At 44.3% G+C, this 22,481-nt stretch overlaps 1 protein-coding gene across 4 annotated transcripts in view; it reads right to left on the minus strand.

Annotated features, from left to right (window-relative positions):
• EYA3 (EYA transcriptional coactivator and phosphatase 3) overlaps nucleotides 1–22,481 on the minus strand; it is a 42,207-nt gene that overhangs the window by 7,841 nt on the left and 11,885 nt on the right. For 3 of the 4 annotated variants that reach the window (XM_059868892.1, XM_059868893.1, XM_059868894.1), the window contains 11 exons: nucleotides 21,534–21,577; nucleotides 19,081–19,160; nucleotides 16,454–16,520; nucleotides 15,556–15,698; nucleotides 11,109–11,246; nucleotides 5,919–6,001; nucleotides 4,380–4,563; nucleotides 3,510–3,649; nucleotides 2,388–2,471; nucleotides 1,733–1,822; nucleotides 1,264–1,322 (listed from right to left, as the gene is read on the minus strand). In XM_059868892.1, coding sequence (XP_059724875.1) covers nucleotides 1,264–1,322; nucleotides 1,733–1,822; nucleotides 2,388–2,471; nucleotides 3,510–3,649; nucleotides 4,380–4,563; nucleotides 5,919–6,001; nucleotides 11,109–11,246; nucleotides 15,556–15,698; nucleotides 16,454–16,520; nucleotides 19,081–19,160; nucleotides 21,534–21,577 — 1,112 coding nt within the window. The remainder of the gene's footprint in view (nucleotides 1–1,263; nucleotides 1,323–1,732; nucleotides 1,823–2,387; nucleotides 2,472–3,509; nucleotides 3,650–4,379; nucleotides 4,564–5,918; nucleotides 6,002–11,108; nucleotides 11,247–15,555; nucleotides 15,699–16,453; nucleotides 16,521–19,080; nucleotides 19,161–21,533; nucleotides 21,578–22,481) is intronic. The other variant, XM_059868895.1, reaches the window with a different exon arrangement.

Raw genomic sequence — 22,481 nt, forward strand, 5'->3', positions numbered from 1 at the left:
TGTGGTTTGGAGGTTGCTTACCAACTGGGGCATCTTTGACTGGTTCCATGTGGTTTGTTTTTACTTGATGACCAATCATGGTCCAGCTGTGTCAGACTCTCTGGTCAGTCACAAGATTTTATTACTCATTCTTTGCTAGCCTTCTGATGTCTCCTTTCTTCTATTCTTTTAGTATAGTTTTAATATATATCATTTTCTTTTAATATAATATATATAATAAAATAATAAATCAGCCTTCTGAAACATGGAGTCAAGACTCTCATCTCTTCCCCTGTCCTTGGGACCCTCAAACACCACATTAGGTGTGCCACAGCAGCAGAACCACTGCAGCATGTCTGGTGAGGCTGTTGATGGCAGCAGCTGGAGAACACCCCAGAGAGGAGCTGCACAAGCACCCTGGCACCTGGAGAGCAGAGCCTGGCTCCTGTGGGAATGCTGACACCCACCTACAGCTGCTGCTGGCTCTGAACTGCTGCACTGATACAGCTCCTTTTGCACCCTCCACTGCAAACCCTTCCTCTACTCTTTGGCTGCTCACTGCTCTGCCACACAGAGCATCCCTGCCACTGACCCCCTCCTCACCCTGCACACAAACCCCAGCACATCACCTTCCAAACACAGCATCCATGCCCTTCCATCACAACTGCAGCTCCACAAGCAGATGAGCTGCTTCACCAGGTTAAAACTGCAGCAAGTCCTGCTTCACCACCTTCCCTGTATTTCTTTCTCCCTGACAAATCTTCCTCAGACTTTTTCATGAGCCAGTTCAGCTCAGTGAAAAACCCACCTCCCCCTGTTAGTGAGCACCATAAGCTCTCAGAGGGATGCAAACCACAGGGGACTTTCAAAGGTCAATACCATGGAATCACAGGATGGTTTAGGGTGGATAGGACCTTCGAGATCATCTCATTCTAAACCCCTGCCACAGGCAGGGACTTTTCCCACTAATCTAATTAGAGTAACCATTAGATTAGGTTACTAACCTAATGCTGTCATCATGAGATCTGAAGTGCTGGTTCTCCATTCCTCATTTGTCACTGAGCACAGAGGCAGCATTCAACAGTGGACAATGTAATTCACAGTATCATTTCAAAACTCTTAATGCTTTGTAGGTCTTCAAAGAAATGCCCCCCCAGCAAACAACACTTGGCCAGGTTTCATTCCCTGGCTCCATCCCTTAACCCCATCTGCATCTGAAGCCTTCACAAAACCTGATTAGATCAGCAATACATTCAATACACTTCCTGCACTCATCAGTACAACCTTAGATCCTGGCCATTGTCATCAGATGCCACATCTTCTATGTGTACCTGGTCACACTCCTGTTAAAGACAAAAAAAGCCAAAAATAAAGTCATGTTGTGGTAATCCAGAAACACAAAGACATTTGCAGATTAAAGAAACTGTGATAGAAACCAATCCCTTCAACTTCCCAACAGCAGCAAGCCATGCCACACTGCCAAGTGCTCACCAGTCCAGAAATGCAAATCCAGGATGGATCAGACATCACTCTTTTTATTTGTACAGGTTCAAGCAAAAACCCAGCAGAAACTGAGAGAGCTCCTGACACTGGGAGGCTGCAGAATGCCTGTCTCAGTCAAGAGTGCCCCCCTGATTTGGCTGTGCTTACAGGAAGCAGTAAGAGGTTCTGAAGCACAGAGGCCTCACAGAGTGAGGTGTAATTCTGACATGGTTATGTGGAGTTCTGCCTTTCAAACACATTTGCCATGTACCTCCAAGTCATTGAAAAACAGGTGAGTATCAGCAACTTCAAAAATCATCTCCTCCATGGACAGACCTGAGCCAATCACTAGAGTTGGATCCTGGAAGCACACAAAAAGAAAATGTAAATGCACTGTGGATACAGGCAGGAGGGAATTGTCATGAATCTCTCATCAGTTAAATTGCACAGTTTCCACTGTCTATCAAACCTGGCATAATTCCAGCCACATTCAATGGTGTGAACTACAATTTCCTTAGTGTTTTAAACACCTCAATTAAAAAACCAAAAAAACCAAACAGTTCAGTGCCCCTCAGGAGACACTGATACATTTTCACAGTGAGCACATACAAAACACTGAAAAATCTACAATGTTTTTGGCAGAGAAAAACCACTTCTTTCCCCTATGTGCCAAGGACCTCAGTTATCCCCAGTGAAGATGAAACCAGTTTGACAGACTTGCATTTTAAGAAGGGACATGCTGGTCATGTCCATGTCCTAGCTCTGTACAAAGCCAAATTTAGTTCCTTCCCTGCCCCAAACTGCCAACAACTTAAAAGTACCACCATAGAGAGTTTAAAAAACACCAAACTATTCCTTCTCCAAAGACTAACATTTAATTCTGCATGACAGAAATAGGTTTTCTTCCATGGAGCAGACAGTATTACCTTGCCATATTTTTGAGCATAAGACCCTGTGAGAAGAGAATGGAAGATGATGATGGTCTCATCCAGGTCCCAGAGAAACACTCGCTGCAGAGAGAACAAGAGGAGGTTAGAGCTGAGAGACTCCAGGCACTGAACTGCAATAAAGGAACAAGTCTGAATTTTGTGGTTAGCTGCAGTATGCTCTAATAGGGATGAACAATTGTCATCTTACAGGCTGAACACATTCAACTCTTCAGTTTATTGCAGTGGAGTTTATTTACTGCCACAGAAGCACACATTCAGGCTGTGGCTGTTTGGTCAAACTATTTCAAAAGCTTCTCTTGCTTTTATAATTATGAAAGTAAAGCTTAGAGTGCTAATGAATTTTAGAGTCCTGCTGAGGTGAAGTGTACTTCCTGTGATCTGGAGAGCACCAGGTGCATGCCCTTGGTGTTTGTCAGAGAAACCTTTGTCATAAATAAGGCAATGGGCTGCCAGGAGGAATGGCAGAGTTTTGGTACACAAGGACTTTGAGAGCTGGGCCAACATGTGGGGTGGAAAAACCCCTCCCACTAGTCCAGGCTGAAGGAGCTGGAGGGCAAACTGGACACCAGGACAAGCCAGTAGCACTCTCTCCCTGTGGAGCAGGAGACTTTCCTGCAGGAGTGTGCCACGTGTGCCAGAAAGGAGGTGCTGTCTCAGCCTATTTGGCACTGGGAAGGTTACCCCAGACTGCATCCCTGGTCCCAGGGATCTGTGAGGAAATGAGAGTTGCCAGCAAAACGCTATTGAGATGGTCAGCAGCCCACAGGAGAGGCTAAGGAACTGGGATGGCTTCTCTCAGCAAAGAGGAGACTAAGGGACATCCAGCAGGAGACCACAACTAACTGAAAGGGAACTGCAAAGGGGATAGAGACAAATTCTTTTCAGTAGTGGCAGATGGAAAATTGCTCTGGAAGAAGAAGAGGAAATTTGCAGCATGGGAGATTCCAAGTGGAGACAGACAAGCTCCTTCCCTGGGTGGATGAGCTAGTGCTGGGACAGATCACTAGGAACAGGATCTCACTTCTACAGGATCTTCAGCCCTGAGGTTCTCGTGGCTCAGGCAGACAAAGCCACAGCCCCAGTGGTGGGATTATTTACCTCCAGTTCACTGTCCTGTGAGGAGGAGGTATCTGCTTTCCTCTTCCCTCTGTTCTTTCCAGGGATGTTTTTTCTTGCTTGCTCATCCAACTCTTTACTTGCTGTTGCTCTTGGTAGCAAAGGACTTGTGGATGCATCTCCTGGAAGAAAGAAACCACACAGCTCTCATCCCCTTGTGTCTCAAAGCCAACACCAATACAGCACTGGCCACAAACCACCTTAGCAAAAGCTAAGATGTAACTTTGCTATGTTGAACCCTGATTAGAACATAAACCAAGATTTCTTCATCCCATCATTTCAAAACAGCTCTGTCTCCTCAATTTAGTCCCCCAGAACTGAGCTATTGCAACAGCTACTGCCTGCAGAGCAAAGCCAGAGCAGAGCAGTCATTTCACTACCCTGGAACTACTCTATTACTCAACTATGTCTATTTTATTTAATGGATGTTTGAACATAAAAGAGTAATAACAGTGATGATGTTGGCCCTGGAGACGCAGGCTTGGCCAAGCAGCATGGCCATGACTGACAGGGAGATGTGGTGGAGCCTGTTTGCTACTGCTAAGAACACCCTGCCTAGGGAAAGGGGACATCACCTCCTGCAGCCAGGTGATCAGAGTGCTCCTCTCCTGGGGGCACACAGAGCAGTGCTGGGTGTCCTGGCATGGCAGCAGGAGAAGGCTTCTGATACCTAAGTTTGGCTGGCCCACCATAATACCCTGCACACCAGGAGGTCTCAGGAAGGTTCTGCCAAGGAAGGCAAGTGTCCCAATGGGCCCAGTATGACAAGATGTCACAGGTATCCTGCAGATGTTTCCCCACAGCTGCCCCCCTGCAGTGTTCAGCAGAGGGATTTCACAGACCCAGCCTCACCAGAGGAAGGTCTCTGCACTGCCTGAGCTGGCACCAGGGCATTTGGTTTCTCCTCTGGGTACGTGGTGGTGGCCAGTGCCAGGCTCTCCGTGCTGCTGTCTGCTGGTGGCACCACTCCAAAGCCTGAGCTGGGGTAGCAGGTCTGGTACTGGCTCTGGCCAAGGATGGTGTAGGTAGGATATTCCTGTGGGGGCAAAGAGTTAGTGATGGCAGGACACCTCATGCAGAAAACACTCTGAATCTCTGACTCTTGTATTAAAATATCCTGTCCAAGAAAAATCCCAGCAAGAGCACAGTCTGACTTTATGCTGTTTCATTGTGCATATGTAAGACATTCCCAAAAATGGCTGAGGGCTCTGGCTGCCCAATGGCCTCTGCACAGGCAGGGTCTGCAGAGACCAGTGATCACAGGGCCATTCCTCTGCTTCCAGTGTCTGCAAAAATTAATTCATAATGAACGAAGTGACAGCAACAGGGGAGCTGAGTGGATGCCAAGACATCAGTGCACTCTGTGCTCTGCAATATGTGGTTTTGTCTTGCATTTGACAGTGACAGAAAGTGACCTTGGGCCTTGCTGAGGGCACAACTACAGGATAAATGGCCCTCACTCATGTGCTGACCTCATCAAGCAATAATTCTGCATGCTGGAAGGCATACATTTATGAAAACTACTTAATTCATTTAGGAGCTTGCTCAGCACCTGGAGGTGTGCTTGACGATTTTAACTTCTGCTCCTGACAGTAAAAAAAGCAAATGTCACACCACATATTCTGGTACACAGTGCTCTCCTGATTCCCTTGAAGAGCAGCCTGGCTTTGTGAACCAGGTATCTTGGTCTGAAATACCAAAAGAAAATCTTTTTTTCTCCTTACAGTTCCAAACAAGTTTATGTTTAAAAAGCAACAGCATAAGCACAGAAGGATTTTTGTGCATCCATTGCATCTTCCACACTTCCTGTACTCTCTCTCTGAAAAGCTGGACACTGAAGGCTTCCTTTGTATAACCAAGGACTCAGAATGGCAGCTAACCACCCACAGAGGAAGAAGGCAGGGGGAAATGGTCTTTGTAGCTTGCAGGGCTGTCTCACTTTGTTCTAGTCTACCACCAAACCCCACTCCACTTCATTGGGTTGGGGTTTGTTTGTGTACAACCTCATTTCCTATTCTTGCTGAGGGAGAACAAAGGTGACAAAAAAACCACCCAACTCTAATCCTCCCTGCAGGTTTAGTCCTCAAAACAGCTGAACTGTTCCTTCCCCTCCATCTCTCTTGCAGAGATCTCAGTTTTAAGACTCACCTCACAATTTACAGATGAGGCAACAACTTTGAACAGATGAAGTGAGTTTGTTGCAAAGGCCAAAGGGAGAAGCATCATGGTCAAAGAGACAGCAGGAGAGATTTGATTTGAGTTACACACTGAGCCCCACAGCTCCAGTGCCACTGTGCTCCATTTGAAGTGACATTTCCATGTCAGTTTTGAGCAAGGTGTTAAACAAAGGTAAAGGAGATGGAGCACATAAATTTACCAAGGGAGTTTTACCTGTGAGATGCTGGCTACTGCTGATGTGGAAATATTGACAACAGTTGAGGATGTAGAGACTGGACTGGCATTGGTAGTTGATGCTGTAAAATTGAGAATTACTGCATTAAATATTCTAGAAAAGCAAAAGAAATGAGAAGTTATGACATAAATACTTACTAGGCAAATGTGCAAGCACTTGTGCTTCCAGCAGCACTCTGCTGCCAACACCCAAAAAAGGACTGGGGTGGATTTTGACAGCAGCCACATTTCAGTTGGGTTAACAGGAAAGAAGAGCTAGTATATCTTTATAAACAGTCCTTTCCAATGGTTCTGAAACCTTTCCCTTCATGGTTGCTAAGCAATTGGTGTAGAATTAAAAAGGTTTTACATCTTTACTACATGTTTTGATAAGACAACAGTCCCATTCTGATGATCAATCAGATGAAAATGAATCAGAATAAATCAAGAAAAAGGACATGAATGTGTTTAAATCAGTTCTGTTAAAAAAAAATCTGCATCAAACTTTGCATTTTTAGTCTAATTAGATTTAAAATTTAAGGAAACATTAAGAAGTTTCAAATAGTAGAAACAGAGTGTTTCCTGGTGGAGGAAGTGAGTATCTCTCCCAACATCCCTGTGTCTAGAACAGCTTTCTGGATGGGACTTTCTGAAATAATCTCACAGGACTTTCTGAAGTAACCTGTCAGCAGCTGACAGGATGAGTTCTTAGGGATGTGTAGTTGCTGGTACCAACGTGAAGATGTTTCCTAAGCTTTGTGTCCCTGCATTCAGTTCTCCAAAACACAGAAGAGGCTGCTAGAACAGCACTTGGGAACACCAGTGGTTTAGCAGTTTTTGGGGGGTTGCAGACACAGGGCTACCCATTAAACATTCCTCAACATGGGGTTTTGGGACTCACAAGGATAACAACAAATAATTAAATCAGCAGGAACAAAATCAAAATGCACAAAACCAGATGCCACCAAGAACTATTTTCTCTTCCAAACCACCTTCCTCTGCACACAAATAAAACCAAAAAATCACTTTTAGGTGCTTATATACACTTGCAGAAATTCACAGTATCCCTACCTTACCATCACTCTGAGAAAAACCCTTATTTTGTGCAAATACCACCACAAAATTCACCCCAAGAACTGAAGCTTCTGAAGGCTTCAGTCCTGCTCCCCCAGGAAAACAGACCCACCATGAACTCTTAACAAGTGTATGTTGTGCTATGGCAAGCACCAATACTACCTGGTGCCTCCTGGAAAGGGAAATGGATCCAAAATATGCCTCAAAACAGTTAAGAAAACAAAAGAAACAGATCTTAAAAGATGTGTAGAAATACACAGGATTTACAGGAGATGAGAAATATGAAGGGTGACATCTCTGTGGAAGCAGAAACAAAGGGAAGGAATTAGCCCCAAAAACATTTAGAAAAAGGCAAAAGGGCTGCACTGAACAGCAAAAATGGCAGTGAAGACACTCAAGGACCTACAGCAGCTGCACAGGTATTGAAGGCCAGCTGTGTGAGCCCAGGAACCTGTCACAAACACTCCTCATGTTCTCAGGGGTCCCAGGATGAGGGAAGAGATGAGAATCTTGACTCCATGTTTCAGAAGGCTGATTTATTATTTTATGATATATAATTTATTATTTTATGATATATATTATATTAAAAACTATACTAAAAGAATAGAAGAAAGGATTTCATCAGAAGGCAGCTAAGAATAGAAAAGGAATCAATAACAAAGGTTTGTCTGTGACCGAGACAGTCTGGACAGCTGGGCTGGGATTGGCCATTAATGAGAAACAACCAGATGAGACCAATCCCAGATCCACCTGCTGCACCCCACAGCAGCAGGGAATCATTGTTTGCACTTTGTTCCTGAGGCCTCTCAGCTTCTCAGGAGGAAAAAATCCTAAGGAAAGGATTTTTCATTGAACACGTTGGTGACACTCCTCATAAACAACTGCTCAAAACCAGGGGCAGTTTCCAAATAAAGCTCCTTCCAACTGATTGCACATGATGGAAACTATCAAGGCTCTTATCACCTTAAGAGAAGGTCCCTTCCTAGGCTCCTGTGAAGCTCAGCTCTCCAGAAAAAACCCTTGCTAACTGAACAAACCTGCCATGCAGCCAGGGCATGGAAGGGATCTTCTTCTCTGGAAGAGAAACTGTTACCCTGCTGCTCTCAAGACTGTTATGGAGAGGAAACAGAAAGTGATTCTTATCTGCAATGCTCTGCAGAGGCTGCTTCTCCACTGAGATTGATTACAGAAGTTAAGAAATGAGAAAAAAAGGTTTGGCATTCCCTCACATGAACTTCATTGTTTATTTTAACTCTGGTCTCCCTCCAACAGGTCTTTTTAATAATCCTGTGTCTAAACATTGCTACATACCAGATTTTTTTTAACAGTTCCCACCACATGGATGAACCAATTCTTTCTGCACTGTGGGCCACTTCCTTTTACCTGAGAGTGGGCCAGAACCATGCAAAAATATTTGGCAAAGATTTGCTAAACATGACCTCGAGGGCTGAGGTTTAAAGACCAGCAAACACAAGTACTGAATTAAAGATGCCATGACTCTTTTCCTCTTTTCCCTTCTTTATCCCCCACCTCAGACCTCATCCTCAGACATTACATCCCTGCCTCTACCTTATTAATCCCAATCTGCTTTGCTTCAGTCATTCTCAAAGAGCCAAAGCCAGAACTGAAATTCCCCTCCAGTGGGTCAGCACCATTGTACAGCTGGGTCTCACCCTGATTTGAGTGGAGAGAAAAGACAGATATTCCAGGGATTACTACTGAAACAACTCTGTCCATCCTTCCAGTACCCCCCTGGCATCAGCCCCTGAACTGGCCTGAACCCTTGGTGGGCTGCTTGAGAAGGAAATAGAGCAAATCTGAAAAAGGATTTTTCCTTTTTCCAAGTCTGCAAAAAGTTTTTCCAAAAACTAACAGCATTTGCATCACTGGAGTGACTTCTGCACACTTTGGGGTGACTTATGCACACTTTCAGAGAGCAGCCTGCAGGGAAATGTCTCACATCACACAAACAGCATAGATTAAAATCCTTCTCCTGTGTGAAAGCCTGACAAAGCTGGGGATGAGCAGTTTGCAGATGAGAAGACTCCAGGGAGACCTCAGAGTCCCTTCCAGCACCCAGAGGGGCTCAGAGAGAGCTGGAAAAGGACTTTGGTCAAGGGATGGAGTGACAGGATAATGGGGAATGGTTTCCCACTGCCAGAGGGTAGGGTTAGATGGGACACTGAGAAGGAATTCTTGGCTGTGAGGGTGCCCAGAGCAGCTGTGGCTGCCCCTGGATCCCTGGCAGTGCCCAAGGCCAGGCTGGACAGGGCTTGGAGCAGCCTGGGACAGTGGAAGGTGTCCCTGCCATGGCAGAGGGGCTGGAAGGGGTTAATCTTTAAGGTCCCTTCCAGGCCAAACAAGTCTGTGATTTTATAATCCTACAGAGCAAGGCCTGACCTGGGTCTGTCCCCTCAGCACCCCCAGGGATCCACCTGCCCCCCGTGGGGCACCACTGGGAAATCTGGCAGGGGTCACACTGTGCAGAGCCATTCCTGAGCCCTGGCAACTCAGGCTGGTGCTGTGAGACACAGGGGGTCACTGCTGGGGGAAGGAGGGTTAAGCTGGAAGAAGGGAGTATTTCCAGTACTGCTTTCCTTTTATTGAACTAATTGAATTCCATGAGTGGTTTGCTCAGTGCCAAGATGCACAAAGTTGTTTTCTCTCAATCAATGAATAAAACTCTGATCCTGCTGCTTCTGGAGCCCGTGTGCACTCACAAAAAATGGAGTTAACAATTTATGAATGCAGTTATGAATGTGAAAAGTAAATTAAGGATAAATACTACACTGGGCCATTGACTGTCTCAATAATGCAAGCTGAGCAAGCACCATGGCACACCACATGAGAGAGACATGCTAAATTCCACTCACTGCTAATTTTAAGAATTATCCTCCTTTTCTTGGCTCTCATGTGACCACATCTGGTTGTGGCATTCAGTTTGGCCCCTCAAGCACAAGAAACATGTTGATAAAATTCAGTGGGTCTGCTAAAGAGACACCAAACCAGTCAGGGATCTGGAGAATGTGCCCTGCAAGGGGCATTTCAGGGCAGAGGGACTGTCCAGCCAGGAGAGGAGGTGGCTTTGGGGACTTGATGCAGCCTGCTGGTAGCTCCATGGACATTAGTGAGAGGACAGGCACAAGCTCTTTTTGCAGGTGTGCAGCAGCAGGAGGAGAGAAATGGTCAGAACATGGAAGAGGAAAAGCTCTGAGTCAACAAAAGAAAAAACATTTCATCATATTGACAGGTTCTGAACTGGCAAAATTTCCATCCTTGGAGGTTCTGGAGATGTAACTAGATGAAATTCTGAGCAATCTGGTTCTGAATTCTGTATCAACTACTCTTTGAGCAGGAAGCTGAACTACAAATTTCCTCCAGTCCCTGAATTATTTTGTGAAAATATTCCACAAGGCATGGATTACAAATTCCTGAAATGCTTTATAAAATTTCCAGAGAAAGAGACAAATTTTCACCATTTGTCACCACAACATAAATGGCAAATTCCAGCCTAAAGAAGAGGTATCAATTTGCACAAATGTGCCATAAGCAACAATATCCCATTATTCAGTTATCTGGCACATTCACTGCTGTGGAAGCTGGTGAAGTTCAGCACCTGCCTTCTTGGATGTGGCACTTGCAGCAATTATAATATTTGAGTGGTAGTTCTGTGCTGAGAAATTCACTTCCTAGCAGATCTACCAACCTGCTCTCTGTGGCATTCAAGAGCCATCTACCTCCAGAAGGAATTAAAAACAAATGTTTAAAAATCTCACTGCAGTCAGCATATTTCCTGACATCAAGCTAAAGACCCCAAACAAAGAGAAATGCAAGAGCATTCCCAACAAAGCATGCAGGAACACAACATGGAGTCTCTCTCCCCTTCCCATTTGCTCTTCACCCTGTTCAGCCCAGCAGCATGGCACCAACGAGCCAGCCTGGTGCACACACAGGTGGGAGGCAAACACAAACCCACAAACACACAGGCACAAAGAGAAAAGAGGCAAAGCATGAAGAAGCATGCACAAACCAAGGACAAGCGTGCAAGCCTCTCTAGTTTGGTATCTGGACTCGGTTAGATGGAGAGAGATGCAGATAAAAACCATGCCAAGTTACCTTCAATGGAATAAGAATAATGTGCTGGGCTGGGCTGGCTTGTGGTTAACCCTGTAGTGCAGGTAAGAACACTGTGCTGACTTGTAGATGGAGTCTGAATTAAACCACTTTCAGGTTTCATACCTGGCCACAGTGCACCTGAATCAGATAAATTGGACCAGTTACAAACAAATATGCTGGGACCAAACAGCATGCTCCTACCTCAGATTAAGATTTTTGCTCATCACAAAAGCAAGTAACAAATGACACATGGAAAATGTTTAATTTTGGCAATGGTAAGCACTGACTGTCAGGCTGTGCAGGGATTAGAGCTGGTGATAAAATGGCTGAAAAAGAGAAAATTAAAAGCACCAAGAAGACTAATTTGCAAAGCTTTTGACTCAAATCTGTTGGTGTCACTAAGATTCACTGCCCATGCAGATAAAGGACCTGCCAGTGGCTGTGACTTTGGGCTGAGCTGCACTCACTGCAAGTGACATCAGCTGTTACACAGTGGGGCCAAAGCTGGGAGCTGTGAGGGCCAAGCTCAACACTTCCACTACTCCACTGGGCTTTGGGATGAATATTTTACACCAAGCCACAAGTCAGTAATTTTCCTAGACTGACAACAACAAATAGAGAGCTAAAAAAAATAATTCAAAATCCGAATGTTTCTTCCAAATTTCCTGTTGTTTTGGAATGCTTTTGTAAGAACCCTGGGCACAGCAGAGAGAGCAGAGTGGCTGTAATTATGTGTACAGGGCACACCCAGCATGTGGCTCAGCTTGGGTGCTGTGTTAAGGTGAGGTCTCTGCACTGATGGGTGCCAGCAGTGTCCAACTGAGGCAGCTCAGCTCAGGCCTTGCTCTTCAGGGCTCTTCAGGCTTTGAGTGTCTCCAAATCTACAGCCAAAGTCAAAGACAGTTCCCCCTGGCCCTGGTTAGGAAGCAGAAATATTTTGAGAGGATCTACTTACAAACAAGCAGGAGTGTGCAAAGCAGAGGGACAAAGGAGGTTTGGAGCTAGACAGAGTTCAGGGCCATCAGAAAGAGCACCCTCCTTTTTAAACAGCCTGAAAACAGTACCAAGGCTGCAGAAGCCACCTGCAGCCCTTCACCCACTCCAGCAGGATTGAGCCTTGGGCTGTGAGCTCCAGCTTTCTTACCTAAATGACATGGGAGACTCCATCAAGCTGGACATGAGCAGCAGCTCCAGGGGGTCGCTCCATGCTGCAGCTTTGTCAGAATTAAATTCTGCAATGGCCCTTTGATTCATTTACATACCTGATCTCAAACTGACACCTGTGAGTCAACTTAAATCACTCCCCTCTGCACAGTCACCCCAGGGTTTGACTCTGTCTCCCAAGCTGTGTCTTTGTTAAGATTTCAAGCCTCCAGAACCTCAATAGTTAGCAAACAAAAAGGAAAGGCTGATTTAAGAAAGACTGTAGATACACTGCAGAAACTCCAGAACAAAGCACATGGGAAAAGATCCTCCAAGGAGAGTGGGAGTAGCTGTGTTTGTTCAGCCTGGAAAGGGAGTGGCACCACCTCCAAAGGGGTGAGCAGTTTTCACAGGGGACAGTAACCAGCAGCTCCTTAGGGCACAAGACAGAGGGACAAGGAGCAGCCAGCAACACAATGTGATGGTCACACGACATGCAGAAGTGCCAACCAACCTGACAGTGAAACACAAACCCACCCTGGATGCTGTGGGACAGAGACCACACAGGGAGTGTGGCAGCAGGTCAGACACACACAGAGGTGCTGGCAGTGCTGGCTGGGTGATTCAGGTCATGTGCTAAGGAATCTTTCAGCCCCTGCCTTCCCTGACTGTCTTGCTGTTACAGACGTGTCCTTTATACTTTCTACACCCCTGGACTGGGGGCACATGTCCTTCCCCTCTCATTCTGCAGGACAGCATGGTAAGCTGGCACAGCCTCAAGGATGATGGAGGAGAAGCTGTGAGAGGAGGAATGAGACTCTTCCATGTCCAATGGCAGCCCTGTATGTCACAGAATGTCCCAGCACACACCCACAGTCATGGAAAGGCCCCACACAGGACATCCCAGCACTAGTAGGTTTTTCTTGAGTTAATGTAAGCCAGCACATCCAGGGTGCTTCTAATACCAGCCTGGATGTCACTGCTCTTATTTTAATGCTTCTTTAATAAAATCTCTCCAGACCACAAGGGCATCCCATGCAGAACAATGCACTGAACACCAAGAGAGGTGACAATCACCAAGAGCACAGGTCATCCCTTCTCTAAAAGGAGCATCCTGACTTCAGCCACCTCCAGGCTATGCTCGTGTTTGCCAGCTTGCCTGAATTTCATGCTGGTTTGTTCCAGTTACAGAAGCCATGGTGCCTTCTCTTTGGCATAGAAACAAATACAAGGTAGAAAGACACACCAACCTGCCCTCTGTGCTGGTAAAACATGCCACCAAGTTGTTGGCCCTCACCTGCTCACTGGAGATTTTGTGAGCAGAAACAATTTCCAGAATTCCCTCTGCAGTGTGCATGTTCAATCCTCTGCCTTCTACCTCTCCATCACACTGTGCAAGGTCCATCCTCTCAGCATGATTCAGCAGGTAGCACCCCACTAAGATTTCCATTACTGGAAATAATGACTTTTAACATCTTCCTAACACTTGATTTCACACTGAAAATTCAGGTGTTTAACAGCAGACCTCAAAATCAACACCAGACATTTCAGTAACTGATGACATTTTGGATATTTTACAGACAAAAGCTCCTTTGAAATCAATAGAAAATGCAGATCACCTTCCAGGTCTTCAGAAGAACTTCTAGTGTTACATTTAGACTATGATATTGAAGTAGCTGAGTACCCCTGCACTCCAGAATCTTTGGCTTTGAAAAAATGAATACTCCCCCCAAATACAGCCACCACTACTGCAACCAACAAAACATCACACACACACAATACTCTAACAAAACCCCTACACCTTCCCTCCCTCCTTTCAGAATTGTCTAAGTCTAAACCACTCTTTTAAACAACTCCACTGGAGCACTCCACATATTTACAATTATTTGCCTTTAAAAACACCAACATGTGACACATTAAAACACACAACAGCACACAAAGCAGCCTCAGTGCAACACGCACAACACACTATCAAAAACCACCAAATAAATGAAGCAAAGGAAACCATCAGGCACTGTTCAGATACAGCACAAACCAGTGCAACAAGGCACTGAAACCAAAGTGCAGGCACCCAGTGAGGAGGAGTATGTTCCAGCAACCATCAGTAATTACAGTATTAGCAACTGAACTTGTGTTTAACAAAGCCAAGTCTGGATTTATTATCTTTCCTAAACCATCTTTCAAATATATAATGACAAATCAATTGTTTTGTAACCTTTACAAAAGCCCATGTTCTGCCAGCAGCTAAGAAAAGCCAGAAATGCAGCTGTTTTTATTCAAAGACATCTAATTCTTTAAATAGAGAAAAATTCATCCTTACACACATCAAGGTGCTAAGATTTTAGCACCATAGATAAATCTGCAAGAGGCTCAGTGCATATGGCTGTGCAGTACAACCACAAGCCCCTGAGACATATATTTAGAATCACAGAATGGTAAAAGTTGGAAAAGACCTTTAGGATCATCATGTCCAACCATTAATCCAGCACCAACATGTCCACCACTAAAAACATGTCCTCTGCAAGGGGTGGTGACTCCACCACTGCCACAGGCAGCCAGGGTGCTCCCCCAGGTTCCCTGCATGGTGCTGTGATGCTCTGCCCTCTCACCAGTGCTCCCTGCTAAGGGATAAAACAGCCTCTGCTCCCTTCCATTTTTTGGGAGCTGCATTTGTATAGACTGGCACAGCTATCAAAAGGGCTCAGTTATTAGAGCAAATTAAGCAAATTATTTGCCTAAAGTAAACTTGGAGACATTTTAGCATGAGCTCTCATTTGGTGAAAGATGAAATTTAATTGTGGGCAACAACAAGGAAAGGAGGAAGGAGGAAGGAGGAAGGAGGAAGGAGGAAGGAGGAAGGAGGAAGGAGGAAGGAGGAAGGAGGAAGGAGGAAGGAGGAAGGAGGAAGGAGAAAGGAGAAAGGAGAAAGGAGAAAGGAGAAAGGAGAAAGGAGAAAGGAGAAAGGAGAAAGGAGGAGTTGTAGTATGGGGTGTTGTGTCATTTCACTAACAAGGAAATTGCACAAACACAGCTATACCACAACTAGAGACAATTATGATCCCAAACCAAGAACAATATGGCAAACTTTACAGGGAGATCCAAAGTAACAGCTTTGTAAAAAATCTTCTTTTTTAAGCTGAAGCCCCATCAAGAGATCAGTGCCCATCTACAATTTAAGCTATGAATGTGGTCTTCTACAAACCCTTCTCTCCAACACACCTGGTTAAGCTCAACATTGGCTTTTTACTGAGACATAGAACAGTAATTGCAGGCACAGAGAAATCACTGAAAAGTCACTTTTTACCGAAAGGAGGTAGTCCATAGGTCTGGGTGGTCTGGGGGTAGATGGTGTAGGGCTGGGACTGCTGTAGTGCTTGGTACTGAGGCTGACCAGGGTAAGGGCTCATTGTTTCCGACACTGGTACAGAGAGGATATGTGCATATGGCCTTGGGGAAAAGAGAGAACAAAAGTCAGAAAGAACTGTTCACATGATGCAGCTTTCAACCTTCAAACCAGAAGACACATTCAAGAAGTGCTCCAGAAAGGAGAAGCTACTCAGACTGACAAGTCCTCTTAGTGCAATAAGCTCCTTGTGCTTCCCAAGGCAGGCTCTGGAGTTTATAGATGCTGCCTGCAGTGACAGCAAGGAAACTCCCTCCTCTACAGTGCCTGAGATCCAGGACTGGGAGGGCAGGGTGGGTTGGGAGGGACACACTCCCAACAGGCAGGAGAGGTCAGTCCCACTAACCATGCCTTACCACACCAGACCCTGAAGTCACTCTAATCCAGCAGTACCTGTAAGAACCAGGGGGACACACACAGAAACTACACAAAAACAAGCAGCAGGGGTTAAAGCCTATCCTGCTCCAAGAGGAAGAACTACAAGATCCCTAAACACAGTGAATGATGAGAAAATCTTATATTCCCCTTATATTTATTTATGTTCAATTTGTTTATTTGACAAATATCAGGTGCATTATTCACCAAGACTATCATGTTAATTACTTGTAGGGCTACATTTATCTTTGTGAACATAAAACAACAATCACTAAAGGGTGAATTCTTTAAGTTCAGGGTCCTCAGCAATGAGTATCTGCTGCCAGTAGTGGGATTTACTGCACTAGAGAAATGCATAGATACAAAAAGATTACTTCAGAGAGAAGTAAGAGTTACAGAACTCAGTAACAATTTCTTGACTTACTTTGCAGAATACATTTGTGAGGTATAATCATTTGATGACCTTGGGATATAATCAGTGCATGTCATAACTGAAAAAAAAATAGTTTGTGTAATTACAGAGGTGCTTTCAAAACCCAACAAATAAAGACAAATATCAATACTCATGGTACATTTTAGTCAACACACAAAGAGTTTTAGTGCCCTGAATATCGGTCTCAAAGCAAATTCTCACACTGTTAAACTGGCACTAAAATGTACTTACAAAGAATTTTAGTGCCCTGAATATCTGTTTCAAAGCAAATTCTCAAAAGCACACTGTTAAACTGGCACAAAAATGTTTTGCCAGATCACAGCAGGTAGATCAGTCAGTCACACTATTTCTCCCTGTGAAACAGGGCTCTTTCTCTTTATCAGCTGGTACCATAATTTTTTGCAAGTGTCATAAAAAAACTTTGATTTCAGTCCTCCCCAAAACCCTGCACATTTGCCGAAGGGGCTTCATCTGCACCAAGTGTAACATTTCTGTGTCCTGGAGCAGAGACCAAACATCTGCTTTCCCAAGCTTTCCTCCTCCCCTAGGTACTCCATCCATGCATGGCTCCAGCAAACAGTTTTCCTGCAAAAAGGAACAGCTCCAGCTCAATGAACTTGATCACACATATCCAGGGAAGCACAGCTGCAGTGCACAAGGCTCAGAGATGTCTCTAAAATAAGCTGGCAGTTACATTTAACCATATTTTTCTGCTTCAATAAATCCACAACAATTGCACTCTGAAGCTGGTAAGACAGAGTGGCTCAGCTGGCAAGCCAGGGAGGAAAGGTTTCAAATGTTCTCAGTCAGCACAGCCTCTGGCTCTGGTGCACCTTGTGTGGGACAGCTCTGTCACAGCACTCCAGGGTGGGCTGGAGAGGGGGGCTTGGGCTCCCATGGCTTCATCCAAGAGCCATTAAACACCCCTTGGATCCACAAGGGGTGTAAATACTCAGCTGTCCATCAGGAGAGCAGTGATGGGCAGGAGCCCAGCACAGAATGTGGCCCTGGGCAGCCTCTCTGGCACGTGGCACCACCACAGTGCAGCAGCTGCTGTGAGTGTGTCTGCAAGCACATGGCTTTATCAGCTCAGACTGACAAGCACCAAACCCAAACCCTCAGCAAACACAGCTGCACTGCTGTGCATCCAGCTGATTCCCCTCTGAAAGCAGAGCACCCAGGCTTGCCCAGGAGGTGATTCAGGCTGTGTATCTCCAGGGGCCCTGCTCCCCCACACCTACCATCACAAGAGACCACATTTCCCCTCTCCCTCTGGAGTGACTCAGTTAACAGCCTCCAAAACAGGGTCCTGGATAACAGCATACTCTGCCTTGGGATTTGATCCAAATGCTCAGAAAAGTTGGGATTTCCATATTGGACCTGCATTATTGCTCTTGTATGACCATGCAGTAAACTCTCCTGAGCTACACTGAGGAAAGCAAGACAGTGTCACAGGCAACTCTAACCCTAATGTGCATTCTGCCACCTCAATGCCCTTCTCTTTGTGTGACCTGAACACAAGCAGCTGAGAAGTACAAACCATCAACCACATGTGCTGAACCTCCCAAATGATCCATGAATCACCTACCTCTGCTCCTCAGTGTTTGCCTTTGCTCACAGTGTGAAGGCCACACAGCACAAGGATACAACAGGAAACACAAACTGGGAACTTTTGGACCTAAAGGCTTTCCTCTAACACCTGTCAGTTCCCACATGTTGAGGATTTGGGGTTTTTTTAAGAAAGTCAATATTCATCTGAATAGTTATGTAGTAATGATATTTCTAGAATTTGTGTTAATTAAACTGCATACAAAGAATTAAGCAATGGTGTAAAAAAGCAAAAAAAACCCCACAATAAATTGCATACAATTTCTAGGATTTGTAAATAGTTTCTCCAGTTAGGCAGCAGGTTTTGCAGGATGAAATTTCTCATAACTCCTGCAACACCACAGCACATGGATTAAAACAGTAATGATTAAATCAGTTACAGTGGGAAGTTACACCTTACACACTTTCAGCTAAGGTGAGCTGATTTACACTTCAAAATATGTATTGGCAGTCAAAGGTATTCCACACAGGAATCTGACTTTCCTAATAACTTCCAGCCCTCTTTTTCCAAGAGAAAGGATACACTGCACTTTTCACTTAGTATGCAATCTCTGTATTCCCTGCCTGTTTCCCCTGTTTATTTCCTGAGAGCTTTCTGCAGACATTCAATACAATTCAGAGTTTAAGATGAAGTGTATGGCATATTGCTACAAAGGACCCAAGCAGCTGTGTAGAGATAATGATTTATAAAACATGTTTACAACAGGCATTACAACTGATATTGACTCAACCCTCAAGAAGAATCATGTCTAAGGCAGATAAGATACAGCAATACTCAAAAGCACCCAACAGCCAGCTGAGGGGCAGTGACACAAAAATACTTGTTAGAAACAGATATTTCCTTACCATCAGGCATTAACACTTGGTAAACACTACAGCAAATGCTCACTTTACAACTGATAGTGAGAGCAGGCTAAGGATTACAAGGAGGAGACAAAGCTTGTGGTTGATGAAGCAAGGTACCAGGGAAAGACATGAGGAAAGACAATGGGAGAGCTCCAGATACTCACTCTCACTGGACATGGGAAGGTTTGAACCAAGGTTTGAAGATTCAGTTTTCTGATCACTGACTTCTGTGCTGCTCACATGACTGCCAGGACAACAAAGGTTCAGTATTAGCATTATGAACTCTTAAATTAGCAAAGGTTCAGTATTAGCATTATGAACTCTTAAATTAGCAAAGGTTCAGTATTAGCATTATGAACTCTTAAATTAACAAAGGTTCAGTATTAGCATTATGAACTCTTAAATTAGCAAAGGTTCAGTATTAGCACTATGAACTCAAATTCACAAAGGTTCAGTATAAGCATTATGAACTCTTAAATTAGCAAAGGTTCAGTATTAGCATTATGAACTCTTAAATTAGCAAAGGTTCAGTATTAGCACTATGAACTCTTAAATTAGCAAAGGTTCAGTATAAGCATTATGAACTCTTAAATTAGCAAAGGTTCAGTATAAGCACTATGAACTCTTAAATTAACATCCTTGGCCATCATAACCCCTGGGTTCAACCCTGCTGACCAAGGCAAACTAACTCTTCACAAAACCTAGCCCTGTGCTCCTTGCTATTTCAGGAAAAGATTCTGAGAGATCTGCAACTGGAATTAGAGATCTGCAACTCAAACTACATGGGGCTTGAGTGGCCAGGGTTTGGTAGAGGGGGGACTGCAGGGGTGGCTTCTGTGAGAAACACCTCTTGGCATCTCCATTCCATGTCCCCAGGCTGCAGCAGCCAAGGAACTGCTGCCAGCAGTGGTGTGTGACCCTGCAGTCACACAGGGCTGCCCTGCCATGGGCATTGCCTCACTGCTGCATTTGTCCCTCAGGAGCAGTGCTGAAACACCCTTGAACTGGGGGGCACTTCTGTACTCCAATACTTGCAGGTTACTGGATTATTCTGGATTTGTCCCACATTGTTTCAGTTCCACGTTGATGTTGCTTTGTTCATGTATAGAGTAAGAAGTACAGGTAATTTTCTGGTTTTTCCTTGATTATTGCCTTCCAGGCTTTAGTTTTATTATTGCTAGCTCTGCAACACAGCTTTTCATGAGGTTTTGAGCCATCTGTGTGCTGCTGTGACATTCTGAGACTGCAGTTTCTCAAGGTGAAGGAGCCAAAGGAGCTGTTCATTGCTGGGAGGGGGCCCTCCCCCCTTGCAGCTCAGGTGTGCACCAAGCAGGGTGCTCTCTGCCTCCCTCCATCACCTGACTCCATTCAGCACCCCAACAAAAAACAACTGCACACTTTTGTGTTGGATGAGCAAATTCAACTCTCAGGAAGAGCCTAAAGGTGTCTGAGCTGACCCACACAGGGAGCAGGAGGCTGTATGAGAAATAAACCCAAATCTTGCAACACCTTCCCCCACCCATCCCTGCTTTCTGGGCTCAACTAAACTGATTTTTTCTCCCTCCTCCACCTCCTGCAGTGCAGGGGAAAGGGAGAAACAGGTCCAATAAACTCTTTTAAACTAATCCATTGGTCAAACTTAAAATCATGTATAGGTTTATCAAAACAGAGCTAGAATATTTAAACAGAATATTTAATCAAGTTAGAAATGCAACTTTATCCCACCCCTCTCTTCTGTTTTTAAATGCTGGATGTCCACAATTTTAAAATCCAAGGATGTTTACACTCAGATCTTGAGCTCCCTGTGCCCATAGGGAAGGTGTGGGTGTGCTGAAGCAGGGCAGCACAGAGGGAGAAGGGAGAGCCCCCCAACGTGCTCAGACCTGCCCATGCTGCCTTCTCTACCCAAGAGAGGGGAAAAAAACCTCCCTAGGATCTGATTTCTCTGACCTCAGATGGGCCAGAAAGGGAGCTTGTGTGATTAGATCAAAATTCTAATACTGAGAATGCACCACATCCACTCCTGCAGAAATGGTGTTTTCTCCTTGCTCTTACTGGAATGGCAAAGACTCCAAAAAAGAAATCTTTCCTCACTGAATTTGCTGCTACTCAGAGAAGCAGAATCAATCCTAATATAGCTATTCTAAGTAGTAATAATAATAGTTAACTCCTAAATACAATACCCAGCAAAAAGCATCTACTGAGGCTAAAAATAGTATCACACAACAGCTTTAAATAGGAGAGGCTACAATCCAAGAGTTTCATTTCTCAAAGCAGTTATCCACAGAGTTTCACTAAGAACAGTAGTACAGCTATTATTAAAATATCCTGAGTCTCACCAAATTAAATGCATGTTATTTCAGTCTCATTCTGTGAAAGATAGATGTGCTGATGCCATTAAGACTCTTTGTGGCCACTTTAATAAAAGCTTTATACCATAGGGCTAGTTAATTAATTTTTATTGAGAATTTAATCAAAATTAGACCAAATCCAAATACAACTACATTTTCCACAGCTCTGTAAAAAATAAACCAAGAGGCAAATTTCTAAAATGAAAGATTTATAATTGTAAAAGACCATAAAGAACTGTTCCACACTAAAATTTAAAACCCCATACCTCAGGCTCTGGTCTCTGGATTCCTGCATCTTGGCTTTTTTCACCTGCAAAGACAAAAATGTTCAGAGCTACAACTAACACAAGCTGGAGGGTTCACAGTGTGGCTAAACTCACAGCCTTGTCCTGCACTCCAGAGCTCACCAGTGTAACCAGGGGCCCTTCATCTCAAACGAGCTTTTTCCTAATTAGAAAACAAGGGCTAACACTGGATCTTGCAGAGCAGAATTACTGAATAACTACTCATGTTAGTGACATTAGTAACAGGTGCTGAGATATAAAGCCACAAAAATGGCTGGGAAGAAATTTTGTGGAAATTGAATAAAACAGACATAAATTTTAAGAAAATCTTATTCTGCACAGATTCAGCACTACAGCCATGAACTTTGCTCTTTTTCCCCTACATTTTAATATTGCATAAAGATAGGAACATGAATGCTTTTTCTGTAATAAATTAGGAGTTTTGACTCCTGACTAAAACCAACACAGCCCTTTTTCTCATTTTGTAGGTGCCAGCTGGATCCTGTTCCTGCACAGGGAATTACACCACTGACAGCACTGGCTTGAACACAGATTTGGTTTCTGCAGGCTACAAACATTACTGTGAAACTCTCAGAAGGATGCCAGGGTTTCTCCTGCTAGAACATGCCATTACCACCTCACTCATTCATTATGATCCATCTAGGCTCATACTCTGTCACAGAATGACTGACTGGCATCACTGGCATTCTTAAAAGAAATTACCAAGAAAATCTTTAGCTGAATATTACAGCTTAAAGGACACACCTCTGATAATTAGCTGTATCCTATCTCTCATGCCCTAAAGACAGCTTTCATTATATCAGGATGTATTTAGAGAGATTTCCTTTTTTAGCACAGGGAATTAATTTTTAAACTCTTCAAATAGCTGGAGTACAGACTATATGGTTTTGCTGCTTAGTTTCATGTTTT

Source organism: Haemorhous mexicanus, chromosome 27, assembly GCF_027477595.1.
Source record: "Haemorhous mexicanus isolate bHaeMex1 chromosome 27, bHaeMex1.pri, whole genome shotgun sequence".
In the NCBI taxonomy this organism is placed as follows: Eukaryota; Metazoa; Chordata; class Aves; order Passeriformes; family Fringillidae; genus Haemorhous; species Haemorhous mexicanus.